We start from the raw sequence: 12,288 nt of genomic DNA, 5'->3' as shown, positions 1-12,288 counted from the left end.
AATGTGGCCTGTCCACACACAGCAAATTTAAATTTAGTTATTTATTTTTAGTAATGAAAGCTTCACATATGAGGCTATAACTCTCTTTGTGTCCCAACACCATACCAGTTTTACTCTTCTTTCAGAGACATGTCTCCATATTTTGCCCAGCTTGGTCTTAAGTTCCTCCTAGGCTCAAGCATTCCTCTTGCCCCACTCTTCAGAGTGCCTGGGACTACTGTGCAGCTGTACCCCCTTTCAGGTTCTCTGTACACTTCTACTCCCATGTGCCCATAAGAAAAGAATACTGTTTTCCAAGTTTGAGGTTTTATTTGTTTTGTTTCTTTAAACAGAGGTTCTGCTATCTTGGAGATGTTTCTGCGCGTTATGATAGTTCTGCCTCATCATCTCTTACATCTGTGCAGTGTCTGCTAGCTAGTGTCCCTGAGTGTGACTCCTAGTACACATGTGAGATTGCTAGTGGTGTCCTTTGTCCCTAGCAGTCCACAAACTTCTGTCAAGTCCCAAATTTTACCTTTTCTGCTAGTGTTGTATCAGAGCTCCAATTGCTCTGCTGGCCACTGGTACTCGGTGTTTCCTAAGCCTTAAATTTCAGCAGTTTGGCAAAAGTGGTATTGTTTTGCTTTACTCAGAGTGAGGTTGCTCATTATTCAATGTAGTGCTTAGCCAGGTCCATTCTCTTTCTGTGATGTGCCCATTTATATCATTTTTTAAATGTCAGTTTGTGTGAGTTCTTTGTATATGCTAGATTCATTCATTTCACATATATTTAGTGGCATGCAATGCCACTCAGTTGATAGAATGCTTGCCTAGCATGCATAAAACCCTGGGTTTGATCCCTAGTACCCCATAAACTGCTTGTGGTGACACATTCCTGTAATTCTAGTACTGGGAAGGTGGAGGCAGGAAGATCAGAAGTTCAGAGTCATACTCCTCCAATTAGGGTACCAGCAATAAATAAGAACTTGAATTCCTAAGAGGAATTTGGATGAAGAAAAATCTAAATAAATGAATAAGACAATATAGGTACTTAAAAGTGCCATCAAAATAGGATCGAGTCCCAACATCTCCCCAGAGCTTCCGTCCCCTGGGTACATGGGTAGTCAGGGATGGTGAGAACAAGATGAGTGATGACAAGGAGCTGGCCATGTCCAGAGACACCAGCTTGTGCTTTGGCCCAGAGGTAGGCTTGTTTGAGCAGGGGTACAGGGTGGCAAAGCAGACAGGCCAGCTCACTGCAGGTGGTTTTAGTCTCCTCAGCTTAAGTGATTGGAGTGAAGAGTCCACCTTCTGCAGCTGCTCCTCCCGGGGACAGGCCAGGTTAGCAGCAGCCTTGTCCTAGGGGATAGGCACATTAGGACTGGATCAATGGGTTTGGGGTTGTTTTAAGGCCTAGGCCTCCTCTTTAATAAAGGAAAATTTTCTGTTTCAGATTACCTAGGAACAGTACGATTTGGGGTTATCACAAATAAACATCTTGCGAAACTGGTATCCTTAGTACACTCTGGAAGTGTGTATTTACATAGACATTTCAACACATCACTTGTAAGTATTTTAAAATCACATTTGTATTAGTGCAGTGGTTCTTAACCTTCTGTAGGTCACAGACTCAATTGAGAACTGGATGAAATGTATGGACTTCTCCCTAGGAAAGAGCACGTGATTTTATATGCACATTGAGAATTCCTATAAGCCTACCCTAGAGCCCAGCCCCTGGTAAGAATCTGCATTAGAGGGCTCTTGAATGCACTGTCTAGAACTTGTTTGCTTAGATTCTTAGATTGTGATACAGCTTTGTTAGTTGCCCTTCTTGATTGAAACTGCAGTTACTCAGTTGGTGATTTCTTGCTCTGGGCCCATGTTCTCTGAGATTAGCTTCCACTGGGCAGTGTTGTTGATTTGTTCTTGTATGAAGAACAGGAATGGGAGGGGCTTTTCTCCTACAATAACAGTGGAGTGTTGAAGTTCTTGTCAAGACATAGGGAGAAGTTGATAGCCTCTCCCTCAGAGATCCTAGGTTCTCATTGTCTTCTTTGTTCCCTGATTTCATTTGCTTTTTTGCTGGGACTGCTGCCACTTACCTACTTCTGAGCATTGAGCTTCACATCTGTGTCCTTGCTACTTCCACAGTCACTGCTGACAGGTTATTTTTCTGAAGTATTTTATTTTTAGTTATGTTTATTTTTGTCATTGAGTAAAGCTAGTGGGAGAACCTGAATTCAGATTCCTAGAACCACATAAAGCTGGGGGTAGCAATCCATCTGTAATCTTATGTCATTCCTATGGAGACAAGGAAGGAAGAGACAGAATCCCTGGATGCTCCCAGGCTGGTTAGCCTGGTGTATGCAGTACTGAACAAGAGACTCTGCCTCAAACAAGGAGAAGGTGAAGACTGACGCCTGTGGCTGTGCGCTGACCTTCACTCCATCTCCCCACACCCACACCCCAACACGCGCGTGTGTGGGGGTCCAAGGACAATTTGCAGGAGTTGATTCTCTCCTTCCACCATATATTTCCATTCCTAGGAATGGAACACAGGTCGTCAGGCTTGGGGTCAAGTGCTTTTATCCATTGAACCCTCTCACTGGCCCTCTGAGGTGTTTTCATTGTTGACAGAATCACTGGCTTTCAGATCCAGTGACGGTTTCTGCCCTTAGCTTAGGGTCATGGGTCTTTTCAAGTGCTGTTGCGCACTCACCACGCAGTGCCCCTTGTTTGCTAGTCATTTTAGCATCTGTCTCTCATATCTCAGATAGTGTGTTTTTCTTCTTGCTATTTATATTCCTAAATGTATTTTTGTGTTTTCCAAATGGAAATGTTGACGTGTGTTCTAAGCCCTCACTGTCGTACTCTGAGCATCACTGCTGTGATGGCCTCTCCCACTGCCTCCCACTTTCCTTGTTCCCGTCTGGCTTGTCACTTCATCTGCTCTGCTACTTCTCATTGTCTTGCGCCATTGGTTCAGCCTCCATGTATTTATAGCATGGGGCAGCAAGGAAGGGGAAATGGAGAAAAGGAGAACCGTAAAGTGATTCTGAAACTGTCCAGGCTTGCCGCCTCACTCGGGTGCTTTCAGTTGTTTATCAGCTGATTCCTTTTATCAGAAGAAGTGTCATTGGAATAGTAGTGGCTTACAGATCAGAAGCAGCGGGCACATTCATTATAAGGTCATTTAAATCTCCATTCTGGTGGTTACCACATGCTTAATCTTGTGATACCTTCCACTCTGGAAATTATTTGAAGCTCTGATTTTTATCATTGGACTTACAAACTTTCATGTTACAGAAGAACAAAGCCAAAATGCCAGGTGTCTCTTTCCTTCCTGCTACACACAAAATGTAGCACTTAGGTCACTCACTGATTTGATCAAGTGTCTGTTGAGTCCCTGTTCTGTGCCAGGGATTTGTCCAGTTACTGGGGTAACCACGAACAAAGCCTTTATAGCCTCTGCCTAGTGGAAGCTCCACCCGGGCCTCTGACAAGCATAAGGTAAAGCTCTTAACATCCTGTCACCAAGGACAGTAGGCCTAGATTCTGTAACCCTCCTTAGACAAAGTGATTAGCGGTCATTACAGCCACCTGAAGGCAGGGGAGTATCTGTGAATAGGTGAGTTGATCTCAGCCAAAGGTGGTGTGACAGTGACCTCCTGCTCCCATGGTGGCTTTCTCCCATTTGTTGAGACACCTGTTGAGATTGTTGGAGAGGTGGGCTGAGTGGGCTTTACAGCCAGCAGTGGTGCCTTTTCTGGGTGCTTTTTTCTCCCTCACAGTGCGGCTTGACCAGGCCTCTGGAGGACAGTGCTGGCACTTTGGCTCCGCCTTTTCCTACTCACCTGTTTTATTCTCTCCAATTTGTCCTTGGCAGGTCTTCCCCAGGGAAGTCATGAACTTCACAGCTGAGAACATCTATAAGTGGGCCTCAGAAAACCAAGAGACCCTCTTCCGATGGCTACAGCCCCATGGAGGCAAGAGTCTGCTATTGAACAATGAGCTGAAGAAAGGACCAGCACTCTTCCTATTCATACCTTTTGATCCCTTAGCGGAGAGGCATCCTCTCCTGGATGAGGTAGGAGTCTGGTGGTCCTTTCATAGCTCTTCGTCCACATTCAGGGGCACTAATCTATCATCCGAGTGGCCATCAGGAATAGTAGCTGTGGCTCAGTGGTCTCTGCCTAGGACCGGGATTCCTCCAGATTCTCTGACCATCTTTATTTGTTGCTCTGGTCAGGGGTGAATAGGAGTGAAGGGAGTTGAAATTGCTTCCCCAGACACAGACAAACATCCTCTATTGCACTGACGTTCCGTTTAGAGGGTATTGGACACAAGCAAACTGATAAGGCCTAGGAAATGCCACTGTCATGGGACTGGCCCTGCTGCCAGCTGGGCCGTCCTGGCTGGGGCAGCAGCACAGTGGCCAGGCACAGCTGCAGTGGTGCTGTGAGCCTTTTTCTCTAGACTTGTGTTGTTGCATGGAACTGACAGGCTTCCAGAGACAAAGGTTCCCGCTTTCTGGGATATCCGTTCTCTCTAGGCGTGAGTTTATTTTATACATGGATCATTTGGAGGCACTTAGAGGGAGCAATAACAATCAGCAGAGAGAGCCTGGAATTGCTAAATTGGATTTACTAGGGTTTTATTTTTTCTTTCCCTCAAAGATCCCTTAATTGGCCCAACCCAGAATCTGACAGCCAGTGTAGCAGAGAGCAGGCCAGGCAGACAGTGCCTGTCCCTGGGCCCCTCAGCACTGCTCTGGAGGCTGAGGCGGAACTTCTCATCAGCCAGACTCACCATGCTGTTCTTCAGCATTCGCTTCAAGTTGTTGTCCCCACTGGGAGCCTTCTAACTGATGCACAGTCTGGCTTCAAAGGAAGAAAGGAGGGGGCAACGAAGTAGTCCTCTTCTTCCCACTGAACTGGTCTCAGGAGTGCATTTCTTTAGAAAATGTGCACTGCATGGATGCTCTATGAGCCAAGAGTCTCTTCACCATGCCCAGGCCTCTATGCCATCTAGTTTAAGAGCCATCAAAATTTTTGCAGAAAAGACAAGGTTCCAGCCTTGCTGGTAGCTATGGCTATGGCTTTTTACTTCTGGGATATTGTCTTCCTTGACTTGGGCATGCAGAGTGGTGGGGTTGTGTTGGCAGGATCCCAGATCCTTACTCCAGAGGGCTGAGGCTGAGTTTGGCACCAGCCTTTTGTTCTCAGATATGAGCATCTCCTCACATCTTCTGTTTCTAGCATCTACCAACAAGCCTTTTTGAAAATCACTTTCACCTGTGACTCTTCACAGGGCTCTTAGGTTGCTTTATAGTAGGTGGAGTCTGTCCCCCTCCCTCCACGTAGGGATGGGATGGCTCCTCATAGTACTGTGCATTCCCAAGACAAGCCACATCTGCCCAGCACTTCCCTCCATTTGTCAGGTCAGTCTGGCCAGTGTTCATCGAATACTGGGAGCTGGTGGGGAAAGAAATGTGTGGCAACTGCAGGGGTCTGGTCTCAGAAGCTAGTCCAGGTCGGAACTAAGAGCCTGCTCATTAGTCAGAGGACAGTCCCACTCCAGCCAAGCCAGGTTCAGGAAGTAGCAGAAGAGGGAAGTGGCATGTCAGAGAGCAGGAGCCCAGCAGAAGAGGGAAGGAGAGGCTTGGGAGGAAGAGCATCACACTTGGGTAAGGAGAGCTGTTGGCTTAATAGAGAATTCAGGGCATCTTTTGTTTTTTATTGTGAGCCTAGGTATGGGCAGAAAATTGAACTTACACTCTTGAGGACATAGTAGGCAAGGACCCTTGTGACAGTTGTGGGCTTCATGTAGGTCAGAAGTGACCAAGTGGTGGCTGTACCAAGCCTAGGAATGGGCAACTGCCCTTACGTATACACCACCAGCATACACACCCCACACCTGCATGTGGGCACACAAAGAAAACATAGATCCTGACACCAGGGACACTGCTCCCTAGTGTCCCTAGAGCATTCTTAAGACATCGTGCTATATATTATGCAACATGCTAATCAGAGGAAATGTCTGTCTTGGCCTGCAGTGTCCTTTTGACTTGCTTTCCATTCTGAGCCATCTTTCAGACATTTGCAGCATGAATCAAGTAAGCAGAGGCATCCACACTTACAATTTCTTTGATAGAAGACAACAGAAGTATTGATAACCCAAACATTTACAATTGTTTGCCAAGTTCTTAATTGCTTACATTAATTAAACATGACATAGATTGAAACACATCAACAGGACGTACCATGAATTTTGTTTTTGGAACTGTTTCTGTAAGAGGCTTGTGGTGTTAAACCTACTTAACTCATAGGAGAGAGGTAAGAGGCCTCACCCCTCAGGAGCAGTGGCTGCCTACTGTGCAGTCCTTCCTCCATTAAAGGTGGTCTTTACATGGCTGATGTGTGAGGTACCAGGAACCAGACAAGGAAAGAAAATGATCTAGGAACAGTGTTCTCTTTCTGTAATGAATATTCATATTTGGGAGATTTTATAAAATATAGCAGTGGATTTTGAAGTTTTATAGGGTATGTAGGGCCCTGGGGAGTAGTTATTGTATCACTGAATATAAACCAGTTCAGGGAGGGTGGGAGGTTCAAGGGCTCTTTGTGGGTTGTCAAGGCCTGTCCTGTTGGCACAGTGTCAAGAATCTTGTCCAAAATGGATGATGATGTTTGTATGGGTGAGGGGTAATTTAAAACACCAGTTTACCACCTAAAGTGATGTTTTATTCCAAGAGCTAGTCTATAAATATGTTTTGAATTAATCTTTCATAAGTGTTGTTATAGAAATTGTCTAAATTGAAAGTGTATTCATTAAATGGTTCATACATACTTACACACTTCTTTGTTTGTTTGAGACAGTTTCATGTAGCCCTGGCTGGCTTTGAACTCACTGAGTATCTGAAGATGACCTAAATTGAGAGTAAGGTGGTTGCTCTCTTCAAGAAAGGATATTGTACACATTTCTCTGAAAAGCCATATGTTCACATGTGCTCAAACTTGGTCCTATCAGTGAGGATCCATAAACTTGTAAAGAAAAGAGATGTTCTAGCAGAAGTTTTTGAGGTTATGGGAGGAGTCAGGGACTAGACGTGCAGAAACTAGTTCATTTGCCATTCAGAGTGGGGTGGCCTTTACCTGAGCAGTCTCCCAATTTGAGGGTCTTAGCAACAGCTGGAGGAGGAGGCAGGGTCCCTGGCCAGGCATCAGTAAGGTGCAGCACTATAAGAAGACCTGGTCTGGTCTGAAGGGGGCAGTATGAGCCTGGAAAGGCAAATGGGCCAGAGTATGACTGTATTTATCCCACAGGTAATAAATAGAAAGCCACCAAATATCACTTGGCCAAGGAGCATCCGTTATGCTTAGGGTTGTACTTTAGAAGGAAACATCAGTGTGGAAGGAAGAGGAAGGTGGTGGCCTGAGCAGACTGAACAGAAGTAGAGGATGAGCTGGTCTCCAGCCTGATGATGCTGAGACCCAGTCACAGTGGTACAGGGAGGGGAAGAGGTACTCTAGAAAGGAAAGATGGGCATGGACAGTTGGGAACAGGCTGGATTGGTGATCTGGAAGGCATGAATATATTTGGGAGAGTATGTGCTGTAAAATTACTTAAATCTACACGTATTTGGGAAGATTTCAGACTTACTAAACATGGAGAAAAAGGACAGCATAGGGAAATGTTAAAGGTGTGAAGAAAGCACATTCACCTGGAAGGCAAGAGGGTTCAAGTCTGTTCTGATTCTTTGAATGGTCTGGACACAGCCCTGAGCTGAACAGTTTTATGGGCTGGACTTCATTTATCTATGGTGGGCAGGCATTTCTAGAACCCTCTAATTCAGAACAATGGTTCAGTGCTTGCTGATAGAGGGGCATGTTGTGAAAAATAGATCTGTGGCACACGCCTTTAATTCCAGCACTTAGGAGGCAGAGGCTGGAGTTCTGTGAGTTTGAGGCCAGGCTGGTCTACAGAGTGAGTTCCAGGGCAGCTAGAGCAGAAGGGTTTTGGTATGACCACTTCTCCTTTGAGGCAGTGTTGGCCTGGGCTCTTCCTGTGACTTAGGGATGCCATCCAGGCAGCAAAGCTGCCTTCTCTATATCTGTAGTCCTGTTTCTTACCAGCCCTGCCCTGTCTTTCAGATCACCGAAGTGGCCTTGGAGTACAATAACTGTCATGGGGACCAGGTAGTGGAGCGCCTCCTTCAACACCTTCGGCGGGTGGAGGCACCTGTGTTCCAGTCCCTGGCACCAGAGCTGCCAGCTCCACTGCCTGATGTTCAGCTGATGTCAGCGTCCCCCTGCTGTAACACGGTGGTGGTGCCACAGGGGCCAGCCCTCTCCAGGACCCACAATGTCTGTGAACTGTGTGTCAACCAGACAGTGGGTGGTACCAAGCCGAGCTCAGTGAGTGTGCCACAGTGCAGCTTCTTCGAGATGGCAGCCGCTCTGGATTCGTTCTACCTCAAGGAGCAGACCTTTTATCGTGTGGTGTCGGGCAGCATAGAATGCAGCAATTTTTTAACCTCCTACAGCCCTTTCAGCTACTACACTGCATGTTGCAGGACCATATCCCGGGGCGTGGCAAGCTTCACTGACTCTGAACAGGATGTCTTTACAGCCCCGGCCATTGCATTCTCTTCCCTAGAGAAGAGCTGTGAGTCCACTGCCCTGAGCTCCATTCCTCACATTGAGGAGAACAGGTACCACTTTCCTGAAGTGGGCCTCACTAGCACAACCTTCACAGGCCTGAGCTGCAGAACCAACAAGACCCTGAATATCTACCTTTTGGATTCCAATTTATTTTGGTTATATGCAGAGAGACTGGGTGCACCGAGCTCTGCTCCTGTGAAGGAGTTTGCCACAATTGTTGATGTGAAAGAAGAGTCGCACTATATCTTGGACCCCAAACAGGCCCTCATGAAGTTCACCATAGGTACTGTAGGTGGTTTGTCTCCCTGAGCATGATAAGCTTTGTTTAGCTTAAGAGCCATAATTTGCATTGATGCTCTCATTATTCCTGATCATGAGGTGATGTCAGTTGTCTTTATCTGTTGGTCAATTTGAAAGGAAACCAGTTTGTCTGGTAAATAGAGTAGAAGCCTCAATTTGCCCAATTCTGGTTGAGTTTGTCAGCTACCCCATGGGGGTTAAGAGACCAAGATTGGCAACTTCTGTCACATTTCCAAGGCTGAACAAGCATTAATCCCAGGAGCCTGGCTTCCATGCCAGACAGAGTGGCGAGAACCTTTCTAATGGGACGTGCAGGGGCTGATGAGCACGGCCATTAATAGCACCAGCAATTGAAAGGAACTGAAGCGGAAGGGAGTGAGCTTAGACTGTCTTGTTCATTCTTGTTTCACAGGGTTGAATGTGTGAGTATCAGGGCCAGTCAGGCCCATTGTTCTACCGAAGTGTTCCGGCATGTTGGGGAAGCCTTCCTTGACCCCCAGTCCCTACATTGCAACACACAAGTGTTGAGAGCAGGTTGCAAACCAGTGAAAACCACTTGGGATGACCTAAGGCTTTACTGTGGGAAAGTTCCCCAGAGTTGGCTCCTGGGGCTTGGCAGCATCGGCAGCAGCAAATGGACTCATGCTGTACTGTTCCCAGGATGTTGCCAAAGTCCTGACATACAACACAGGAAAGTAAAAATTCAAAAGCCTTGTTAGTTCAGCATCACTGGAAATGCAGGGAGAGCCATTGCTTGCCAAATGGAGAGAAGAGGAATTTGATAGCGAGAGGAACTTGATTTCCAAGTTGAGAGAGTATGAAAGCAGTGTGAGTGGATCTCCCCTTATTACTAGTCCTTCTGGCTATCCTTTCATTGGTCCAGGTGAAGCATTCACATTAGCCACCTTTGTTGTTGGAATCTAAGATGGTCCTTTAATGAAAAACCCAAAGCCAGATATCAGGGTGAAAGCTGAAAGATCAGAGAAGCAGAGCAGCCAGCCACTAGTTCTTACCTCTACAAGATCCTCAGCCTAAAGAGAGTAAGTTCCTGTTTCCTTATATACCTTTCTCCGCCCAGACATCACTTCCTGGGATTAAAGGTGTGTGCCACCACTGCCTCGCTCTGTTTCCAGTGTGGCCTTGAACTCACAGAGATCCAGAAGGCTCTCTGCCTCCTGAGTGATAGGATTAAGGGTGTGTACCACCATTGCCTGACCTTTATGTCTAATCTAGTGGCTGGCTCTGTCCTCTGATGCTCAGGCAAGTTTATTAGGGTACACAATATATCACCACAGCTTTTGTGAAAGGACTCATGTAAGGTTTTTTTTTTGTCTGTATCAAATTATAATAATTATAGGAGCTCCTCAGTGCTCAAAGCAAACCTGTGATCATTCACTTTATGGAGTCCATTTACTCCCAATTCATGATACGTAGGTAGAGTGAGCTTTCTTTCTTTCTTTCTTTGTTTCTTTCTCTCTTTTTTTCTCTCTTTCTTCTTTCTTTCTTTCTTTTTTTTTTTTGTTTGTTTGTGTTTTAATTTTCCAGAGCTGAGGACTGAACCCAGGGCCTTGTGCTTGCTAGGCAAGCGCTCTACCACTGAGCTAAATCCCCAACCCCGTGAGCTTTCTTAAAATGAAACAACTGTGTAATTTATTTTGCTTTGATATTTATTTATTTTTATTTTATGTGCATGGGTGTTTTGTTGCATGTATGTCTATATACCAACACATGTTCAGTATCTGCAAAGGCCATAAGAGGACATCAGATTCCCTGGAACTGGTTACAGGTGGTTCTGAGCCACCATGTAGGTGCTAGAAATCAAACCTGGGTCCTCTGGAAGAGCAGTCAGTGCTCTTAACTGCTGAGCTATCTCTCCATCTCCCCAAGCATGTAGTTTAAAATTTTATTTATTTATTTTTTTTATATGTATGGTATTTTGCCTGCATGTATGTCTGGTACCTAGAGAGGCCAGAAGAGGGCATTGGATCTCTTGGAACTGGAATTGTAAGCAATTGTGAGCTACCATGTAGATGCTGAAAATTGAACCTAGGTCCTTTGGAAGAGCAGCCGATGGTCTTCACCAGAATGCTGTCTTTCCACAACTCCCAACCATGTTTTTGTTATTGTTACTTGTCTGGCTTTTTTCCTTCTTTGAGATAGGGTATGTCTATATAGTCCTGGCTGTCCTAGAATTCACTATGTAGACCATGCTGGTCTCAAACAGAGAGATCTCCTGCCTCTGCCTCTCAAGCTATAGAATTAAAGGTGTGTGCCACCACATCCAGGTGAGCATGTAAGTTTTAAAGTAAGTGGTGATTGAGTTCTCTGGATTCTGTGAGTAATACTTAGCTCAGAGAAGCTCAGACAGGTTACTTTGAATTTTCAGGTTTCCTGAAAGAATCCCTCTTTAGGCTTCATTTTGTCTTCTATATCAACTGGGGCCCAGGTATTCTCTCTTGGGCCAGCTAGTCTATCCTTGGTAGCAATTTTGAGAGTCCTTGTAAAATAAATTTCTTAGGGGGTTAACTCCTAAGTCAGCTCGGGTAGCTTCAGAATTTAGGCTTCATTCAGATTGAGAAATCTTGGTTTCACAGTCCAAAACTATAGCCAACTGAGTGTTGTTCAGCTATGATAAGGACATGTCTTTAATGTTCACATGACACTCTTTACTTCCTCCTGCTTCTGCAGAGCCAGTCATTGTCTGTTAAGACCTCCATTGGAGGGAGTTGGAGGAGAGAAGCAAAGTTCAGACTAGTGTTGCTTCACTAAGGCAGAGGATTCTGAGATGATGGTATTGATGGGAAGGGTGAGATTGTTGGCTTAAGTTAGAGCTTTTATTACTTGGTTCATTTATATATTTTTCCACCATGTATAATTATTTTTGTTAGCTTTTTAAAAAAAGAAAACTTGAAGAACTTTAATAAAGGAAACAAAGAAGGTCCTTGGCCTCAGATTAATGGTTATTAAACATCTTTGTATTGTACTGTCACTGCATTTGTAGTGATGCTTAAAGAGCTTAGCGTTCAAAGCTGCCTCTCTTGCAAAAGGTACAATGTGTGTTGCTATGTGAGTTCTCATGCTGTGTATGTGTGGCAGTCTCTTTGGAAAAGAGCAGGATAGAATTCCCACTTTGTATTGAGCATCCCACCTACATGGTATTTAGTTAGTAAAGGACTGTCCTCTGACTTAATACAAAGTCAAGCATGATGGCAACCTGGGCACTGTTGTGCCAGGGTTTGCTTAGTTGAGGTGATAAAAAACATAAGCAATCCATGGAGCTGGGTGTGGAGGCGAAAGCTATTACCCAAGAGGCAGAGGCAGGTGGATCTCTTGAGTTCAAGGCCAT

At 45.3% G+C, this 12,288-nt stretch overlaps 1 protein-coding gene across 4 annotated transcripts in view; it reads left to right on the top strand.

Annotated features, from left to right (window-relative positions):
- Positions 1–12,288, top strand: part of Txndc11 (thioredoxin domain containing 11) — a 69,090-nt gene that overhangs the window by 44,392 nt on the left and 12,410 nt on the right. For 3 of the 4 annotated variants that reach the window (XM_037201138.1, XM_028872898.2, XM_028872899.1), the window contains 3 exons: positions 1,433–1,545; positions 3,866–4,066; positions 8,133–8,925. In XM_037201138.1, the coding sequence (XP_037057033.1) occupies positions 1,433–1,545; positions 3,866–4,066; positions 8,133–8,925 (1,107 nt within the window). The remainder of the gene's footprint in view (positions 1–1,432; positions 1,546–3,865; positions 4,067–8,132; positions 8,926–12,288) is intronic. The other variant, XM_028872900.1, reaches the window with a different exon arrangement.

This window comes from Peromyscus leucopus, chromosome 8b (assembly GCF_004664715.2).
Source record: "Peromyscus leucopus breed LL Stock chromosome 8b, UCI_PerLeu_2.1, whole genome shotgun sequence".
NCBI lineage: Eukaryota > Metazoa > Chordata > Mammalia > Rodentia > Cricetidae > Peromyscus > Peromyscus leucopus.
The sequence above is the reverse complement of the archived record's forward strand: the minus strand, read 5'-3'. Positions and strand labels throughout refer to the sequence as shown.